We start from the raw sequence: 21,878 nt of genomic DNA on the forward strand, positions 1-21,878 counted from the left end.
TATTGATAGTTCTTGCAAACAACAAACTTTGATTTTACACGATGTGAACAGACTATTTTAGTAACTTTTTAATTTTTTTGCTAAAATATAAGGTAAATAAAATTAGTATATTTGGAATGACTTTTTAGTTATTTACGAAAAAATGTTGAAAAAGTAGAGAGAATGGAATCTGACTTTTTTGTATAGTTTGTTAATTTTTTGACTTTTTTAATGACTTTTTGACTTTTAAGCTAAAACGTGATATTTCCAAACGAGGCCTAATTAGAGCACCAAACCACACACCACACAACAAGAGCATTTCAGCTGCTAATTTGTTTCAACAATTGAGTTATAATGTGGGTCTTATTGGTTAATATAAACCAATTGCCGAAGCATATAAAGTCATATGCATACACTTGGGAATTAGAAAGACTAGTATGCCCTTCATGTAATTTCACAAATGGTATCATCCCATCCAAGGAAAAAATAATACACATATGAGGTCATTGATTTTTAAAACAAAGAGCCAGTTCAATATAAAACATAAATCTCCAAGTCTCACAGTGCAGCAAAAGATTGTTCATAGTTTGAATATCCAATCCTCGATCAATAGCGGCATCAAGTTCAAGGAAAATGCATTCTAACAAACTGATCAATCGCTTTGAAAAACTAAAACAAAACACAAGTCAGCTCTGCTATGAGACTACTACGTAAAAGAAACAACCACTAGTCAACAACATAATTAAAATCGACTAAATCTAGGGTTAGATAAATTATATTTAGGAACCCAAACAACTAAAAACTTTCACTGAGCAACAATCTAAGCAGATAGAAGGGACATTCAACAATTACAAATCATGATGAAAACATCATCAGTTGATGAAGTTCATTAATAGGGAAGTAATTATGTAACTGGATGTATCTAAAATATAAACAAAATTTACCACACACAAGATCTAGAAATACATAGACAAAATAAATAATCACAATAACAAAAGTACATGTAAAAACTAACCATCTAAAACTTTATGAATTATAGAGCATATTTCAACACATTCAATACCCAACATACATGCTAGTTCTATGAGAAGTTGAAATAAATAAAAACTAAGGTCCAAATGACAACAAACCACGAAGAGGAATTGGTAGATCGTGCAGTATTACCCACAACTAAATGTTAGTAGAAATTAGAGATGGAAAACTATCAGTTAATGTATTACTCAAGACAAAATTATGGGTTTCAGAACTTGGAATGTTCTTAATAATCAATGAGAGCTTCTCACACCCAGGAATCAAGCATTTCAATGTTCATACCACATTATAATCGCACCAGATATAAGCCAACGAAAGCATAAATTAGAACACGGATCCATTCCTGAAAACATAAAAACTAAATGATGCAAGCACAAACTCATGTCAAATTACTGGTTCAACTACTTCGAGTTAAGTTGCACGCCATACTCCCCAGATATAAAATGTTTCTCCTCTTAGAAAATAATTGGTAATTTTTAAACAACCATAGTTTAACTTTTATCCAAGGGATCCAAGCCGTTTAAATGAGTCAAATAATCATTTCATCGGTGACTCAAATCATAATGAAAACTAAAATACAATAACAGCCAAGATTAGTGGCATTGGTGAGAAACAGAATATATGAGAAGGTGCTCAGTGTGTTTGGAGTGAATTATAAAATCATCCTCAGAAATTATCATATTAACAAGATTATTGTAAACTCATCATCGCACCGACTCTTTAGATATATAGATTGATTTATACATACATATATATATATATATATACACACACAAAAGCACATTCATGTGTGTACTAATATTTTCTGTGTAAACACAGGCAGGCAACAAAATGTATATATCATAAAGGCGAGTACCCTCACCATCTTAGGCCCTTGAGCAGGAGTTATGGTTTTTTCATCAGTGTTTTACAGGGAGCTAAAACAATCACCAAAAAACATTTAAAAAAAAAACGAAATGTTCTGTCAACGAGATCACAACCCCAATATATGAATTACGCAATCGGACATGGCTTCAGATGATTACCGTGTGCGGATATTAATAAGTTTCTTCATAAAGAAACTTAACAAATAAATATAATGCATCCCTTGCACAAGAACATTAATGAGGGAGAAGGTAGGTCAATAATAGCTATCACAAGTACGAACACAAGATATGAATGATTTAAGGAGGACAAAATTAAAATGCCAATTAATAATTTTTCAAAAAAGTCATACAAAACCCTAATTTCCAAGTCAGTGATTCAATGCTCATCTCAAAATCCATCAAAAACAGGAAGAAATCCATAGTAAAAACAAAATATCAATAGGTCTCATCAATCGACGCTCTGCATGATGTCCTCAGCGGTGAACTTAGTGCCCTTGTCCTTATCGGCGGCGGCGCGACCCTTGGCCTTTCGATCGAGGAGGCTCTTGCGGTCCTTATCGAGGCGGAGCTTGGTGATGAGGACCTTGGAAGGGTTGATTCCGACATTGACGGTGGAGCCATTAACCTTCTCTCGAGTGATGCGCTCGATGTGGATCACCCACTTCTTGCGGTACACCTGCACCACCTTGCCCTCGCGGCCCTTGAAGGTTCCTCTGACGACCTGAACCTCGTCGTCCTTGCGAACCGGCATCGACCGGACGTTGTACTTGGACCGGAGTTCCGAAGAGAGCGGCGAACTCATCAGGACACGGCGGACGCTCGACGGCGCCGTGAAGTGAGCCTTCCTGTTCTTCCGCCGGGAGCTCGAAACCCTAGGATTATACTTCATCTTCTCTCTCTCTCACTCTCTCTGTCTGTGCAACTCAAATGGCTTCAAGCAGTGAGGCGAGGCAAGGGTTTCTCGCGTATTATCGTGGTTTTTATAGTCCAGTGTAACCGCCTAAAGTCTGTTTACTATATAAAAACGACACCGTTTAAGAAACCACCGACTAGGGTTTGGGCCCCTTGGGCCAATTGTTAGCTGTGTCTGACTGTGGACTGGGTGATTTTATTGCACCCGAATAATAACTGTTAACTAGAATATCTAATTAAAATTTTAAAATTTTTATTTCTATTACAACTTAATATATATTAAATTTTAAAATAAAATATTAAAATTATCTTTTCAAGATATATCTAAATTATTTATGCTTATTTTTCATATTTAATTATTTTAATCTTCTTTTTTAAGTTTTAATTATTTTTCTCTTCATTTTCTTTTTCACTCCAAAATTATAATTTACCCTATTAAAATTTTCTATTATCATCAATATTATTATTTCTTATTATGCTGTTATTTGTTTTGATAATGAGATGAAAACAAACAATATATTACACTATATTATCAGCATTAACAAAGTAATAAACTAATCAGTCTGTAATATATATACAAAAACTTGTCTATATAAATACCATGCAAGTTATTATCGATATAATTGTGATTTTGTTATTACGACTCCTTCAGGTTGTGTTTGTTTCAAACTTGTTTAATTTCTGGCCATGCTTTATTGTTGCATATATGGCCTCCAAAAACTAACCAAGAAGCCCAATCTCTATCTCGATTTCATTCAAAGTAGAGGGAAGCAATCATTAGAGCATCTCCAATGCACTAGGCATATAATACTTGTTAGTTAAAATGTCTAGTGTGATTCACTTTTTTCAATTCCAATGCACTAGGCATATGATTAGGCATTTTGGCTCAACTCATATTCACTAGCTACATGTAGCTAGCCTTCAACGCTAGGCAAAATGTATTCAATCATTAGGATCATTTCCCTCCATCTTTGTTGTTGACGTGGCATTCTATAAAATTAATAGTGCTTGGATAAATAGCTAAAATAAAGAGCATGGTTGGAGTAAAAACATAAAACAGTTGATAGGTAAAATAAAATATATACTTTATAGTAATATTTAGATAGGGTTAAATGTAATCCTCTCTTCATCCCAAAATAATGATCTCTTTTAAAAATTTTAATTTTTTTATAGTACAATTATTATATTTAAAAAATATTATTTTTTCAAAATTACCCTTTGATAGTCAGTGTATTTGATTTCAGTTTTTTAAATTCAGTTTTCTAAAATTTGGGTTTTCTATTTTTCGTATTTTTTGTTTTTAGTGAATATTTATAAGATTTTAAGCAATTTTTTTTACTTTTTTAGATACACCTTACTTAGATGTATCTAAATAGTAAAGGAATTTTTGGTCAAACCTCCTTTTTTGGACATTTTTTTAAGATAAAGGACAACTCAATGAATTCTCCTTCAAAAAGTACCTGAGTAAGAAAAGCCCAACTCAATAAGGACATTCTATAATTTGTTTTTTCTTTTTGACCATATTGCCCTCATATATATATATATATATATATCATATATTTAAACAATCTCAACTCATGCATAAAATGATCTTCAAGATGATCTACAAAGTGAAGATGATCTGCGAAATCCATGAAGACGATCTCAAAGTCTAAAAATCTCACTGCCGACGATCTCACCCTTGGTCAACAATACACGATCTTGCCATCCAAGATCAACACTCTCAATTAAATGAGAGATTACGTTGCAAAGCTGTATAAATCTGTTGTTATTTTTTATTTGTTTTTGTTGATTTGCTAAGTTCAATCAGGTGTGTGCTCTATTTTTGTTTGACATGATGAAAGTAAAATTTTACTCTGGTTTGTGCTCTGTTTTTGTTTGACAGAATGAGAGTAAACTTTTACTTTGGTTTGTGCTCTATTTTTGTTTCATAAAATCAGAGTAAAATTTTACTCTGGTGTTATCTATTATATTTTCTTAACATGCAAGTAAAATTTTACTTTATTTCAGAGTAAAATTTTACTGCATTTCAGAGTAAAATTTACTTTGAATTGAAAGTAAAATTTTACTGTGTTGTTGAATGTTCATCTATGCAGTTTCTGATTTGTTTTCTGGTAAAATTTACTCTGAATCTTCAGAGTAAAATTTGAATCTTCAAGTAAAATTTTACTTTATTTTAGAGTAAAATTTTACTGTATTTCAGAGTAAAATTTACTCTGAATTGAAAGTAACATTTTACTGTATTGTTGAATGTTTGTCTATGCAGTTTCTGATTTGTTTTTTAGTAAGTATTTCAGAGTAAAATTTACTCTGAATCTTAAAGTAAAATTTTACTGTAGTGTTGAATGTTTGTCTATGCATAAGAGAATACACTTTATTTTTCATTAACCAGAGTAAAATTTTACTGTTGCGAAAACAGAGTACATATTAGATAAATGAATTATAGTCGAATTTTACTTTAGATCTATGAACAAACAAACAAAAAACTCTTGATTTTTTATTGTAATATATCAATTTATCATTTTTTTGGACATATATGAGGTCATTTTATCTCAAATCTGAAACTATTGATCTCAAACATGAGTTCATAGGCATCAAATCTGAGATGGTGATGGATTTCAATGGACGATTTCAAGATTTCGATTTTGTGAGATGGATCGAAAATGGAGATCAAAAGGGTTTAGGGCTTAAAAAGAGAGAAAATAAAGGGAAACAAGAGAATACCAATAATGTAGGGATAGAAAGGGAAGAGAAATGGTTCAGCGAGGGTTTTGGATTATATGGAAGGGCATTTCAACCTTTTCATCATATTTTTTTATTTGAGGGACTTTTGAAATTATTATTTTATTTGGTGGGTTTCACACAAAAAAACCCCTATAGAAGGGACTTTTCACCACAAATCCCAATAGTAAATTATTTGTGAAAAGATATTTAAAAAAATTAATAAACACACAAAAATATGAATAATGTACTGATTTTTTTTTTTATTTTTAGTATTTAGTGATTTTTTAAAAGTTTTTTTTACAAATATTATACTTTTTAAGTGTATTTATATTAGGTGTGTCTAAAAATTAAAAAAATTGCTTAAAATATCAAAAAAAATAATGAAAACAAAAAAATATGAAAAATAAAAAAGTAAAACTTTTGAAACCAAACAGAGTGAGTATATTTTTTTTGGAAAATATCAATTGTCATCATTGTACTTTTTTTGTTATTAATTAATTTAAAAGAAGAGTAAAATAGTAAATTTATATTATTTTATTTCTTAATTTTTAAAAATAAACTAATATTTTAGGATAAAGAACTGATATTTTGAGATACAAGAAGTATCAATTTTTTATGTTTGTTCAGCATGTGCACTGGGCGAAGGAAAAGACATGTTTAGCCGGCGAGTAGTTGTAGTTGTGGTGATCAGCTTTAGTTTTATAGACAAAATAGAGTGAAGCAAGATTAAAAGCGACAGTTATAATGAAAATTTTGTTTATGTGTTTTTGAAAGTGATGTTATTTGAAATTTTTGATTTATTTATTATTTTGATATATTTTGAAAAAAAATATCGAGTGTATTGAGAGTAAATTATAATTTAAAATAATTTAATAAGATATATTGGGAAATTAGGTGGACTTAATAAATTTTTTTTTATAAAAATATAACCTCTTGTGAAGTAGATCAAATGTAGTGATCGAGTCATGAAGGGTTTACCTATGGGCGTTTTTAGAAAAATATTTTTCTGGGCCTTTGAATAAGGAAGGACTTTTTTTATATTGGGCCAATAAGGAGTTTGGCCCTGGGACATCTTCCAATCTGGGTGCTTAGGGGGAATCAGGATCCTCTCTTTGAGGTTTTTACTTGACTTTTTATTTGATGGGTCAGTGGGCCTATTTTTAGGCTTAATTTTGATAATCCGAATCGTTCAGATTTTAATATTTGTTGAGTATATCAAACCTGTAAAAAATCAAGTTGATCGGATATCAGAAAACATGTGTTCGGAAAACTAACTAAAAACTATTTTTTTTTTAAATTTAATAAACAATTTTCCGAACACATACTTTCTGATATCCGATCAACTTGATTTTTTACAAGTGTGATATATTTAATAAATCTTAAAATTTCAACGGTTCGAATTATCGAAATTGGGCCTAAAAGTGGGTCTTCATCTTCTCATCATTGAAGACTTATTTCAATTTATTATAATCACCTCATTGTGGCCCCCCAAATAAAATATAACTTCATCACCAACATGATATCTGACGGCATAAATTATTTGTTTTAATCTTTGTATCATTTCTTATTTTATATTTTTAAATCACTAATTGTGATTATATAATAATATAAGATAAGTATGAGATGAGTCAAAAAATTGACCAAATTCCATTCTCATATCTAAGGTTGGAAACGAGCCAAGTAATAGACTATGTAAATTTGATAATTTAATGAGTTTAAAATTATGTTAAATTTGACTTGTCCATATAACAATTAAAAAAAAGAGCCAAATAGTAGGTGATTTAAGTTCGATTTAACAACTCAACGAGATTAAATTGTATTAAGTTTGACTTATTTACTTAATGAGTCAATTTTTTAAAACTTAACTTTCAAATAAAGGCTAACAGATAATTCCAATCACTAATTGAACTATATTTACAAGGTGAAAATTTATCAACACAATAACAGTTCAATAATCCTTATAGTCAGCGAAGTTTGGAAATCACCTAAAATAGTTAAGAATTAACTATCAAAAGTCAATTTTTATTTTTATTTTTTATAAATATTTTTATAAAAATATAAAAAATCAATTAAAATAATTAATTCTTAAAACAACACCACTTTGTTGCATCACGGGTTTTTTTCTTTGTTCTTTTTTTTTGGGGGGATTGTTTATCCTGATTTAGTGTGAGTCAAAATATAAAATAAATCTAAGTCACATATGGATATTTTTGAATAAATTAAAAGTATAATTTTATGAGATTGTAATATCACTGATTTTCAAATACCAAACCAAAAACCATTGAGGCATTGACTTTGTTGAGTTGGGATGTTTTTAGTTTGAGACTAAAAAGTTTGTTTGGTTTGGTTTTTTTTTACTTTTTTGATTTTTGGGAGAGAAAAAACGAGATGATTATGATTTAAATGTGATATTTTATCTAATTAACTTATTTAGTTTATTTTATCTTTTATGCTTTTTTTAGTCCAACTAAATTAACCAAACGAAGGCTAAAAGCATTACTTTTATTTGGAAAAATTATCATCCAGGAGATAATTTTAAAAATTATTACATATTAATAAAAATATATATCTTTAATTATTTAAAATAATCAACATGTTTGTCTTTAGTTTTCAGAATTCACTTTTTAAAAAAATTATACTTTTTTGTTTTCATATTGTTTTGTTTTCATTGAATTTTTTTAATATTTTAAGCAAATTTTTTAATTTTTAGACACGTAACATAAATACACTTAGAAAATATAATATTTGTAAAAAAAAAATCTTTAAAAAAAAAACTAAATTCCAAAAATGTAAATAAAAAAACAAAAATTCAGTACATTTTTCATATTTTTGTGTATTTATTATTATTTTTAAATATTTTTTTACAAATAATTTAGGGTTTTTTTTAGGTCCCTAATATTAAGATTTTATAGCACAAAGGACATTCAATATTTTCATAATGTCTAAGGTCCCTCAACATTGATCCAGAGAAATTTCAATCTAGAGAAATTCTTCCCAGAGAAATTCTCTCCGGAGAAATTCTGGACTTCCTAAAGAATTTCTCTAGGTTCAACCTAGAGAAAATTTAAATTTCTCTGGGTTCATTTTGATCAATTTTCTCTGAGTTCAAATTCAAATTTCTTTGGGGTCATTTACAAACCAGAGAAAATTCAAGGCTCTGTTTGGTGAAACTCTTGAACGTTGGTTCCAAAGCTTGATTTGAACATAGTGTTTGTTTACGATTTTCAAAAATTAATTCCACACTTACTTTTGAAAACTCTGTCGAAGTCGGAAAAATTTAGACTAACCGGTCGTCCCACCGAATGTCCTACCAGACGTCCCACCGGTCGTTCGCCCGTTTGACTAGAACAGTGATTTTTTTTTTTTTTTTGCAATTAACACATTTTAATTTTTATATTCAATAAAAAATATTTTTCGATTTTTTGAAAATTTTTTATGAGCTTTAATATAATTTTGAGTTGTGTGTTTGCTTATGAGTTATAAGTTTTTGTATCAAATATCATATGTCACATCAAAAATTTCTCACTCAATTCAAAACTCTTTTCAAAACTCATTCACCAAACAAATTTTTCACAATCAAATTATAATTCCAAAACTTATAAACTCAAAATACAACTCATATTCTCATATCATATTTAGAAAGCTCTACCAAACTCTACCCAAATTTCTCTAGGTTCATTTTAACCAATTTTCTCTTAATCATAAAGACACAACTAGCTTGTTTGGTTCCAGTTTTCAAAAAATAGTTTTCAGAAAATTTTACTTTTTTATTTTTCGTATTTTAATATTTTCAATGAATTTTTTTAATATTTTAAGTAATTTTTTAAAAAAATTTTAAACACACCTAACATAAATACACTTAAAAAGTATAATATTTGTGGAAGAAATCTTTAAAAAATACATTAAATACCAAAAAATACAAAAAAAAAATGAAAATTTAGTACATTTTCGTATTTTTGTGTATTTATTAATTCTTTAAAATATTTTTTCACAAATATTTTACTATTTAGATACATCTAAGTAAAATGCATCTAAAAAAGTAAAAAAATTACTTAAAATTTAAAAAATATTCACTAAAAACAAAAAAATACGAAAAATAAAAAACTTAGTTTTTAAAAAACTGAATTCAAAAAACTGAAACCAAACACACTGAATATTATTTTATGAAATCATTTTGACCAATTTTCTCTAGGTTTAAATTCAAATTCAAATTTCTCTGGGTTCAAATTCAAATTCAAATATTGTGGATCTATTTCATTATCAAAAATAGAAAAGGGACCTTAGACCAATTTCTCTGGGTTCAAATTCAAATTCTTTCTCTAGAGAAATTCTTTAATAGCCTTCATCATCATCGTCATTATCATCATCATCATCATCTTCTTTTTACATCAAATAAGCAGCTGTAGCAGCACCATGAAGCCATAGAAGCAAGAGCACTTTGATAGCATCAACACAAATGCACAACAAGACAAATGATTAACTGGAGATAGCATGAGGCAATAACAAAGCTTCCAGAGAAATTTGAATAACCCAGAGAAATTTGAACAAACCGAAGACCTACCAGAGAAATTTGAATAACTAGAGAAATTTGAACAAACCAAAGACCTACCAGAGAAATTTGAACAACCTAGAGACCTACCAAAGAAATTTGAACAACCAAATAAATTTGAAAAAACTCCCAAATTTCTAATCTGACTTCATATTTTTTATACTAACAAGAACGCACTACCTGCCCTGCAAACCTAGAAGGAGGTGGAAACCTCAGACGCATTACTTACCAGAGAAAGAATTCTGACTAGTCGCCTTTTGAGCCCAAGCACCACTGACATTCGGCGAGCCGTCATGCAACACCAAATCAAAGGCTCGACAATCATTCTCAGCCATGAGCCGCTTGATGGCAGCTTGGCATTGTGGCTTAGTGATGTTCTCTTTGACGCCAATGGTGCCAAACAGGGCGAATGGGGATGAGGTCGATGCCGATGACAAGGCTTCCAACGGGGACGCGCTCGACGGAGACTTGCATCCAGCCACCGGAGGGCGGCGTAAAGGTCGAGGACGGCGCAAGAGGAACGGAGAAAGCTGAACTTGGACTCGAACTGGATGAGCTTCCATGCGGCACGAGATCTGTAGCCGTGTTCTTTTGCTAGGTGGTAGTACTTGTCCAAACGATGCTTGCCCTTGACTTTGCCCATTTCTTCTCTCTAGGGTTTCGAAAAGAGAGAGAGAGAGAGAGAGAGATTGGAAGTACCGCTCTGCAGTAGAGGAAGAGAGATAGAAAGTCCAATTTCTCTGATCTAATATATGGTGTGGGTTTAGAGATCTTAGACATTAAAAAATAATATTGTGGATCTTTTTCATTACTAAAAATGGGAGAGAGATTTTAGATTAATTTTTCCAATAATTTACTATTTAGATATATTTAAGTAAGGTATATCTAAAAATGTAAAAAAAAAATTACTTAAAAATAAAAAATAAAAAAACTTAATTTTTAGAAAATTAAATTCAAAAAACTTAAACCAAACGTATTAAATAATATTTATTTATTTATTTATTTATTTATTTATTTATTTATTTATTTTTATCTGATGACCTAGTTTAAAATGGAAATTGAAGAAATACGCATGTGGGACTTTGACAGACTGACACCCAAATTAAAGTTTGGGCATTCCGAGGAGTACGGAAAGACTTTGCAGACTGACACCCGAATTAAAGTTTGGGCATTCTAAGAGCATCCACAATAGACGTGTTAGTGATTGTGTTAGTGTCAGTGGCCAAATTTTAGCTAACTACAGTAATGTTTGAATCTCAGAGCATCCACAATGGAGCTGTTAAGTGACGTATTAGTGTCAGATGCTAATATTTTAGCTATTGAATGGCTCAAATGATGCTCCAATGGAGCTGTTAAGGGATGTGTTAGTGTCAGTTATTAATTTGTTTGTTAACTGCAGTGAGACTTCTAGCCAGCGAAGGAGAGAGCGAATGTGTCTGTTAAGTGACGTATTAGTGTCAGATGCTAATATTTTAGCTATTGAATGGCTCAAATGATGCTCCAATGGAGCTGTTAAGGGATGTGTTAGTGTCAGTTATTAATTTGTTTGTTAACTGCAGTGAGACTTCTAGCCAGCGAAGGAGAGAGCGAATGTGTGTGTGGGATGTCCCCCCGGACGTCCGATCGGAAGTCTCCCGGACGTCCAGCTCCGAATCCTTCAAGAAAAGAAAAAATAATAATTTTGGTCTTACCGGTTGACTAGCCGAACGTTCGGCCGATTGACCGGTCAATGGCAATTTTTTTTTTTTTTTTTAACTTGTTGGGATTTTTTTTTAGACTTGAAATTTAATTTTGGGCTTCGAATTTTTGATTAAACTAAATTATTTATTTATTATACACACACACACACATATATATATTTAACACACACCTTAACACACCCCTTAACATATCCATTGTTCCACCATTCATTCATTATTCACTCACTAAATTAACAAACTCTTTACACATATTTTTGGATCCCACTTTTTGTCATATAGCACACTTTAACAAATCTATTGGGGATGCCCTCACAATGGAAGTGTTAAGTAGTGTGTTAGTGGATTTTGTTAGTGTCAGTTGTTAACTTCTTTGTTAACTGTGGCTAGCTTTTTAGCCAGCGTGAGAGAGAAGGGAGAGGGAGAAGGGGACATGGGAAAGTGCCTTGGGGTCGTTCGACCGGATATCCGGCCGGTCATTCCCCCAGACGTCCTGACCCTTCACCAAAAAAAAAAAAAAAAAATTATCCTTTGACCGATCAACTGGCCAATTGACCCACGAGACGACCTGCCCATTCTGCTGTCTTTATCCTGCACCTTAACACATATTATTTATATATATAATACACACATTATTTATACTATTTTATTTATTGTTTATATATATATATATATATATATATACACACTTAAAACACACCTTAACACATCTAATGCACCACCACTCACTCTCTAAAATTAACAAACTCTTAACATACCTTAACGCATATTTTTGGGCTCCACTTTTATTACTTTTTGTCATATAACACACATTTTAACAAATAATTTTAGCTATCCCATTGTGAATGCCCCAAGAAGCATGGAACACTGTACAATCCACTATAATTCATCAGAATGTGTGATGTTTTGAAAAGTTTGTACATAATTAAAATTTTAATTTTTTGGTTTTTTTTATAAAAAAAAAGTAAAGAGATGATATGATCTAAAAAAATAAAAAAGTCAAAAAATTAATTTTTTACTATGTTGCCAAAACGCCCCCGAATCATGGTATGTATCACCAAAAACTATTTGAGGTAAGAATAATATTAAAAATCTTAAAATTTTTATCAAATGTCTGGAGGTGGGATCTACACAATACAGATCACATGTGAGGCACACACCTATTTTAGATATTTGATAAAATTTTTAGAATTTCTAATATTTTTGTTAAAATAATATTTATTATGCATTGTTTAATTTTATAAATTATATAAAACATATTCTACAAAATATATTAAAAATATATTAATTTGAATTAGAACATATTAAATTTAGTGAAAACGTGTTCTATATTCTTCAAAAATTTTATCGTTTGTCATTTATTTGATACTCCTAACTGATCTACCTATAGTATTTTATTGTAGTAGTAAAAAATCGATGGGATAATTTTACTCTAGTGGCCATTAAAAAAAAAAATACATATTAATAAAATTATATAATAATAATAATTATTATTTATAAGATTTATCATTAATTTATAATTATTTTTTAAAATAATGTTATATTTTTCCAAAAAAAGGTTCAGTTTGTCATGTTTATGTTTATTTGTAGGAGACAAAAGGACAATTATCATATGATAAATGACTTCTGCAAATTTAGCATTTGAAATGTGGGTTGCCTTTTTAATTTTTTGACTTTTTTAGTCTGTGACTAAAAAATCTCGTTTGGAATAAGTTTTTGATTTTTTTGACTTTTATAAAAAAAAAAATGTAATAATTATAAATTGAGTGTAATATTTTATCTTATTAGACTAAAAACCTATTTTATTTTTCTATAACTATTTTAACCAAAAAAACCTGTGGCTTTTTGGTTCCAACCGAGCTGTTATAAATAACTTTTCTTTTTATCACCCTCGGAATATCACATGGTAAGACATTTGCAAATCAATTGGATATTTGGGGTTTGACTTCCATATTAGAAATGTTTTATACACTTTTGTGTTCTACTCAACTACAAATAACGGAAGAGTAAATTTTTTAAAAACATGGAGAAAAAAAGTCAAGAAATGAGAAAAAATATATATATATATATATATATATATATTTGGTTAATTTTTTGTTTTTAGTGAATTTTTTTTTATCTTTTCTTTTTACTTATAAAATTTACACAAGATGGACCTAAAAAATGTGGCATAATTTTGGAGAAAAAAATTGGGAAAAAAATATTTTTTTAAATTGTATGCCAAACACCCCTATAAGTGATAAATTTTTTAAGGTCACTTTTGCGTATAGTTGAAACTTGAAAAACAAAAGATAAATATTTAGTATATATTGTGAATTTTTATTTATAAACAATATTACATAAATAATATCATAAAATATTACAATAATATTTAATAATCTTTCCATTTGTCACTACCACAAACGCTCCAACCACCTATCAACTTCAATTCCTGTTTTTTAATTGATGGTTTATTTATTAGATCACCTAATAAAAAAAATCAATTATCATTTGATAAGTTAATTTTTCATTAAAAAACTTTAATTAGTTATATAGTTGTTTATGTTAAAAATTTCTTACAAAAAAATTAACAATTAATGTACCATTTTTAAAAATTATTTTTAATCACTAAACTAAAATTTAAACTAACTCCTAAAAGAAGCCTTATTTGCTTGAACTTGATTCATCTAAAAGTCATAATTCAAGTTATTTAAACCGAAAATACAAAAGACTGTTCTTTAGTCGTTATAAAGTAAAGTATTATACCTTTTAAATATATATATAAAGTATTATACCTTTTAAATATATATATATATATATATCAAAAAATATAAACACAAACTTAATAAATAAATTAGATTGAATTATGTGTGCCAAATAGTATAATAAATAATATCACAATATTATTTAATTTAAACAATGAAAAATAATGGGGGCCTGTTTGGTAATCATTTCGTTTTCAGTTTTCAGTTTATATTTAAAAAAATTTTAAAAATTGTCATAAGAACTTGCTTGATAATTTTTTTGATTTATAAATGGTTGTCTCAGTTTATAAATTTGAGGAAAAAACATAAACTCAAAAAATGAGTTTACGTTTTTTGTTTTCAATTTTTTTTTTCAAATAAATTTTTTTTTAAATAATTTTTTTAATTATTTTTTTCAAATAATTTTTTTTAAATTAATTTTTTTTTCAAATAATTTTTCTCAATTAATTTTTTTTTCAATTAATTTTTTTAATTAATTTTTTTTCCAAATTAATTTTTTTTCAATTATTTTTTGAATTAATTTTTTTCAGTTTTTTTCAATTAATTTTTTTTTCAATTATTTGTTTAATTAATTTTTTTCAATTATAATGTGTGTGATCCCATTGTTATCAAATAATAAAAATAAATATAAATATTTTAGGCTTGAACAAACATATTTTTTAGTTTATGTTTTTAAAAAAATTTAAACATTTTATTCAAACCAAACACGTTTGTAATTTATGTTTTTCTAAAAATAAACTAAAATTAGTTTATAAAATTTTTGTAAACATAAACCAAAAACGTAAACGTTACCAAACACTATCTTAGTAATTGAAAATAATTTATGTTTATTATATATAATTTATATATATTATCAATAGATTTGGGTTGTTCATATTGTGAGATACTATGTAACAACACGGATTTTTAATTATTTTGTAGAATTTATACTAATATTATTTAATCTCAATTCGAAAAATACATAATTTATTATATATTATTATGCGTGATTTTATAAAATAATTTAATTATTAAAAGTTTAGGGGTTAAAATATAAATAATAATAATATAGATAATATAAATAATAACAATAATGGGTGTGGTACTAAAATAAATAATTAATTTTTTATTGATATATGATAATGTGTAATATAATTAAAAATTAATTAATTTATATAATTATATTAAAATATTAAATTAAAAAATAATTATCTTAAATATCTATTAAAGATAAATATAAACATATATAATCATTAATCGAACCTTTCAGGCCCGTACGCGCTCCCTCCTCCCTTTTATAGGGAGGCGTGTCACCTGAAGAAAGAAAGATAAGAAAGAAAGGAAGGAAAGAAAAAAAGAAAGAAGAAAGAGAGTAAGAAGAAAAAAAGGATAGTTGAAGGTGAATGACTCTTTCACAAATTGAAAGAAAAAGTAAGGTATTACAGTTAAGATGAGTTATATTATATCTTGAATTATTAAAATATATTTTACTTATATTTTGACTTACTAAAATCTATATTATATAAGTTATGTTTTATTAGTATATTAAGGCCAAGTTTGACTACCCAAAATAAGTCCACACTTTTTATCTTTTTTCCATCACATCACCTCTCTACTTTTCTGCACATCTTTTCGTAAAAAGACAAAAAGTGCACTTATTTAGGTCATCCCAAACGACCCCTAATAAAAGTTATGTTTCATAAAAGTTTCAGTTACGTGGATTATTTTTTGAACCCTATTTGCTTAAAAAGAAACTCATGGATATGTGTGTTTATATTTTAAAGAGTATTTGGCTATGACCTTATATACAATTATATTTTGTAAGTACCACCACGGGAGTCCCACGCCTTGGGGGACTTAAATAACCATTGGCCTGTGTTTGGTTACTTTGTGGCCCTCTGATCCATTGACCTCTGTTCTGTGCGGAGCAAAGTGTTGTGTGGAGCTAAGTACTACACTATTGTGGGAGCCACCTCTTGAATCCGTACGAGCCACCTCTTGAATCTGTACCTCTGTTCTGTGCGGACCAAAGTGTTGTGCGGAGCTAAGTGTTACACTATTGTGGGAGCCACCTCTAGAATCCGTATGAGCCACCTTTTGAATCCGTACCTCTGTTCTGACTGTCACTTTTGTGACCTCTGTTCTGTTCTGTACCGTGGTTATGGTTATATATTTACATAATATCTGTATTCCAGTTTTTGCTATTTAAATGATTTGGTTACTAATGATTTATGTACCAAACTGAGTTATACAAATGTTTTGGCTACATAACTATCCATGGCTATTTCGTGTCCCTTATACTCTTGGTATAATATTTCTCACTCTGCCATGTGCCTATACCTGTTTACCAATTTTCAGGAAACAATGCAATTCAGAAATAGCTTTTGGAAAGTCTTAGATGAGGCGCTACGAAATAGACACACACAACACTTTTATGATATTTTTTTCTATGTAAATATCGGCATTTTTGGTCAATAAATTTTGTAATAAAAATAGAAGTTCCGATAATTATTTTGGTACCCTTACTTAAATATTTCTTCCGCTTGCATTTATTAATTTGTCTAAGAATTGGCCGGAGATAACCTCGGTTACTGGCCATCACGATGCTTAACCCTTGGGTACGGGGAGCGGGTCGTGACACACCATGTCTAGTTCACATTCGAATTTAATTTAGGTTGAATTTAAAATTATATTAATAAGTTTCAAAAAAATTCAATTGACATACAAAAATTTCTCCAAGCTAAAGACTTGAGTTGTTCAAGTTGGGCTAACCCTAGTTACACATCCGTTTGTCAACAAAACAAATATCAATAAATTATTAGATACAATCAATGGGGCTAGCTCAATTGGCCATAACTCATATATCTCAGTAGGAGGTTAGAGGTTTAAATCTCTCAATATGCATGTGAAATTACTCCTATTATTATGAATAATGTTATATGCACCAATTGGTATACTAATTACGGTGTGTTTGATTGGACGGTGTAGCGATCCCAGTTTCGATCCTTCTTTTCACGGGGGTCCAGGGGGCAGCGCACCTTGGCGGGTCCAAGGGCAGCGCCCTGGCAGGGGTTGACCTGCCCGGTTAGCTCGCGGGGGTCCAGGGGGCAGCGCCCCTCAAAACAAAGATGCAAAACGCATTCGAAGTTACTTGTCCGCTCGGTCGGTCTGGAGTGCAGGAGAGGGCCGCATGTGTGGGGAATGAGGCCGCACGTGCAGCAAATAGGGTAGGGGGCTGAAGCACACTGCTAAAAAGGCAGGTGCGGCTGGAGGTGCGAGAAGTTAGGTAGATCTGGAATTTTTCGTTTTCTTCTCTTTTTGGGCTGATTGAATGTCACTTTTTGTATATCTCTCTCTCTCTAAAATCATTTCATCTCCCTTCTCTTTACATTTCCTACCAAAAACTTCACAAGATCTTTGATTTCTCCAAATCCATTGGGATTTAGATCCAAGTCCTTCATCAAAGTTGGTTATTTAGGCGAGGGCTACTGTAGACGTCCCCCGAACGTCTCGGGAGGGAATCCTGTTTCGTTCATTTGGGCTCACTACAGTTCAGGACTCAAATAGTCATGGTTCTAAATCTGAACCAAAGAGTCCAAATCCGGCAAATCGTTTTTGAAAACAGATTTTTGTAAAGAAGTGTCAAACATGGACTGCTTTGCCAGATACAGAGTCGCCACCTAAATATTTTATTAGGGGAATTTAGGAAACCCTAACTCGTTTGCCTAAGGCCACGTGTCTGTCATCACCAAAGTTGCCTCGGCTCGGGAACTTGGGTACGATTGGGGAAGGTCAGCTATGAGCACCCCCTCTCGCCGGATCAAAGATCGGCCTCTACTAACCATGATATCTAGTTTTGAAAATATTATGCGTTCTTATTCCGATTAATTAGCTAATCTTACTATGTGATGCGCACAACACAAGAAGTATAGACTAGATCGCCTAATTTGGAACAAAGCATCGCATATCTGTTTGTTTGGAAATCGGTTTGAAATTTGCTACTCGCAAGTAGGCTAAAACATGGATTTCGACGAGTTGTTCCAACTCAAACAATCCAACCTTCACCCACAGGCATTCAGGCAGATATATCACATAAGCATATAGCCACATGGTAAGCATGCTGTCATGTTAACACTTACACTCATGCAAGGATGCTAAAACATAAATGCTTACCGAGTACTCCATGCCAAAACAAAAACTAGTTAGTAATCAAGCATGATCCTAGTTCATGTTAAAGTGGCTAATGCATCGCGTACAAAATGTCACTAGAATAGGCTCGGCTAATCTATGGATGGCATGTGAAATACGACAGATAGCATATATTCAAGTTAGATTTGAAATACTATGCAGTTAGCATGATGCGCCGAGCCCGGTGCATGCAATACTGATGAATGAATGCACGCATGCATAGCATAAGATATACTAAATTAAATATGTCCTAGTACTAACCATCAAAAGCATATAAGTAAAAGGGAGAAAGAAATGGGGGTTGGAAGACATGTACACACACCCACACTTATTATACATTCGCCCTCGCTCGGAGGGACCAAAAGAATAATACAAACCGAATAATGAACCAACTATCCTAGCTAATTAATTATTACAAAACTTCTAATTAATTAACAAATTAATTACAAAAAAAGCCTAAATATGAAACTAAAGAGACCGCCGCAGCTCTGCCTCAGAATGCGTGGATGATGCATGCTCGATTTGCCTTGCCCGGAAACCCGCTGCCATGCCATTGTTGCCTCTGTTTGCACTGTCCTATACCTCTGAGGACTGTGAAAATCCTAGAGATGCTTCTGAATTGCTCCTTGAGCATTGTGAGATGCCACCGACCAAGGCATAAGATCACCGACCATTGATAAATGGTCATCGACCAATTGTTGAGCCATCGGCTAATTATTTTTGGTCGGTCAGTACTGTAGGTAGCCGGTCGGCCAAATCTTCCTGCAGGAACCTGTTTTGACAGCAGCAGAGGACAGACAAGGCATGGCATGGAATTTTCAAGACAATGTGTGCACGGCCACCCTCCCTATCATGCTATGGACTCAAGGGAGTATGGCCCTCGACCCTCGGGCCACCAATCACGCATTTCAATGCATGATGGCCAAAGAAGCCAAGTGTGCAATTTCAATATCAAATGAAGATGCACAAAAACACATAAGGAGGTCCTAACCTCTATCATGCTTGATCAAGAGGCAAGAAATGCACACACAAAGCTATGCAACCTAAGTATGCAAGCAAGATGCAATAGGACTAGGATGCAACAAGCATGTAAATATGATGCAAAGTAAGCAACTTTGAACAATATGATAAATGGACTTAAACTAAAGATGGAGGCCTCAGCTATACCCAAAATCAGTGGCCATACACAATTGAAATTAGACAAGAACGCTCATGCAAACATGCCCAATGCAAGGGACCAAACCTAAGGCATCAAATGCCACTCTACCAAAGCATGGCAAGGGATGAAATATGGCATGGAAACACACATTCTCCAGCTTTGAAACATGATGCACAATGGTCTCGAATCATGCAAATACTTCACACAATGCATGCTAGATGGCACAATTACCGAAACTAGTGAAGCAGATTACGCTAGAGGTACACAAAGTGATGCACAAATGGCAAGACCAGCCCTAAATAGACCCTAGGTAGGTCCAAGACAGTGGAAAAATGGCCTAAAATGATGACTTAATATGAAAAGAAATAAAGCTAATTCAATGGTCCGAAAACAAGGCATGCAAGCCCAACTCTCAAACGCATTTAAAGAGTGAAAATCATGGGAATATGGCATACATGTAAGCTCTGAAATATGATATTCAATGGCCCTAAAACATGAAAACACCTCAATATATGCATGTAATATACCTCGAAACTCAAAACTAAGCATGGACATTGAACTACAAGCATGCAAAACAAACATCATTTGACCATGAGACCCCCAAAAAAAAGCTAAGAAAGTCCAAAATATGCACAAAATCAGTTTAAGGCATGGCCAAAAAGTGCTAAAATCAAGGGTCAACAAAGCATGCAAAGAAAGCTAGTGAACCATGAGTTGTACTACAACTATATGAAGTATATGAGAGCTCACCAAACCAGCCAAAAACAGAAGTATGCCATGCCAAAATATGCCCAAAAACCCACTAAAACTCAGTCAATGCATGCAAGAATGATAGGCTCCTTCGGAAGGCCATGCAAGGAGTTATTCTACACATGTATGATGGACACACAAAATAGCAAAACCACCTCTAGAAAGAGGTTATGGGGGTCCTAAAACCTACCAAAAAGGTCCTGAAATTAGTCTAGGAAGCATGCAAGTGAAAGCCCCTTTGAAAGGCCTTGAATAGGATTGTTCTACACATGCATAATAGACACTTTATATGGCAAAATGGGCTTTGGACAGAGCCTATGCAAACCTTAAAACTCACCAAATAGGGCCTGAAATAGGACTTTGAAACATGCAAGTAGGAGCCCCTTTGGAAGGCCAACAAAGCTAGTAAACAAATCCAGGGGTGAGAGGGTCACCCCTCTCTGATTTTGATGCTCAAAATAGCATAATAACCACTGAAAATCCACTGGATTTCAGTGGTCAAAAGGGCCAACAAAGCTCACAACAAAGGCCCTAATGCATGACCTAAAACAAGAGGAAATGAAGCATGCAAGTGGGTAGATGACCCCCAACAGAAAAATAGTCTTAAAAAAACATGTTTAGAAGCTCAAAACAAGACTTTTTTCAGTTTATGACAAGGCCTAAATATGCTTTCAAGTATGGCAAAAAGAAGGAGCAAAATAAAGCCAAAAGAGGAAATAGGGTGTTACCCTTGTAGTCAAGAAACTCCAGCAGCCTCTGGTCCCAAAATGCAGCTCCTTAGGACCTCTCAAGACCTCCAAGAAGCTCCAAGCAAAGGTGGAAGGGTTAGGCTATGGAGTTGGTATGCAAAGGGGCAAGAGCTTCACACTTTTGAAGCCTAAAGTGAGAGATATAGAGGGAGAAGTGTGTATGCCTTCAAACCAGGTTCTGAACCCTCTACAAGGAAGGGAAGGACTTCCTTTATAAACAAACAAGTCTAAAGCTTCTCAAAGAAGCTTCAAACCAAGGGCAAACGTGTATGGAGGATCCAGTCTGTGCCCTCCAGCTGGCACAACTGGCATCCATTCAGTCTGTAGAACACGCAGGAAGGCCGCCGGCAAGAAAAATTGGTCGGCCGGCTACTATAAATGGTCGGCTTGCTGCTTATTTGGTCGGCCGGCACATTGTTCTGGTCGGTCGGCACAATGTTTGGTCCGCCGGCAGGAAAAATCTGCTCTGCAGGTCCAACTTCAAACGGGCATAACTCCTTCATATGAACTCCTTTTTAGGTCATTATTGTGTCCAAAGTGAAGCCCCGGA

At 31.9% G+C, this 21,878-nt stretch overlaps 1 protein-coding gene and 1 non-coding gene across 2 annotated transcripts; both read right to left on the bottom strand.

Annotated features, from left to right (window-relative positions):
* Nucleotides 1-1,642: 1,642 nt before the first annotated feature.
* LOC114290914 (small nucleolar RNA U30) lies at nt 1,643-1,723 on the bottom strand. Its single transcript, XR_003639181.2, has one exon. It is a non-coding gene; the product is annotated as a small nucleolar RNA U30 (small nucleolar RNA).
* A 450-nt stretch (nt 1,724-2,173) lies between these two features.
* Nucleotides 2,174-2,845, bottom strand: LOC114290907 (large ribosomal subunit protein uL24z). The gene has a single exon (XM_028234907.2). The coding sequence runs from the start codon at nt 2,764-2,766 to the stop codon at nt 2,326-2,328; it is 441 nt and encodes a 146-aa protein (XP_028090708.1). The 5' UTR covers nt 2,767-2,845; the 3' UTR covers nt 2,174-2,325.
* Nucleotides 2,846-21,878: the final 19,033 nt, after the last annotated feature.

This window comes from Camellia sinensis, chromosome 1, assembly GCF_055761805.1.
Source record: "Camellia sinensis isolate YWXY chromosome 1, ASM5576180v1, whole genome shotgun sequence".
Classification (NCBI taxonomy): Eukaryota; Viridiplantae; Streptophyta; class Magnoliopsida; order Ericales; family Theaceae; genus Camellia; species Camellia sinensis.

Bases quoted from the DNA above. Each gene is read 5' to 3' on its own strand.
- LOC114290907 (XM_028234907.2), bottom strand. From the start codon at position 2,766: ATGAAGTATAATCCTAGGGTTTCGAGCTCCCGGCGGAAGAACAGGAAG.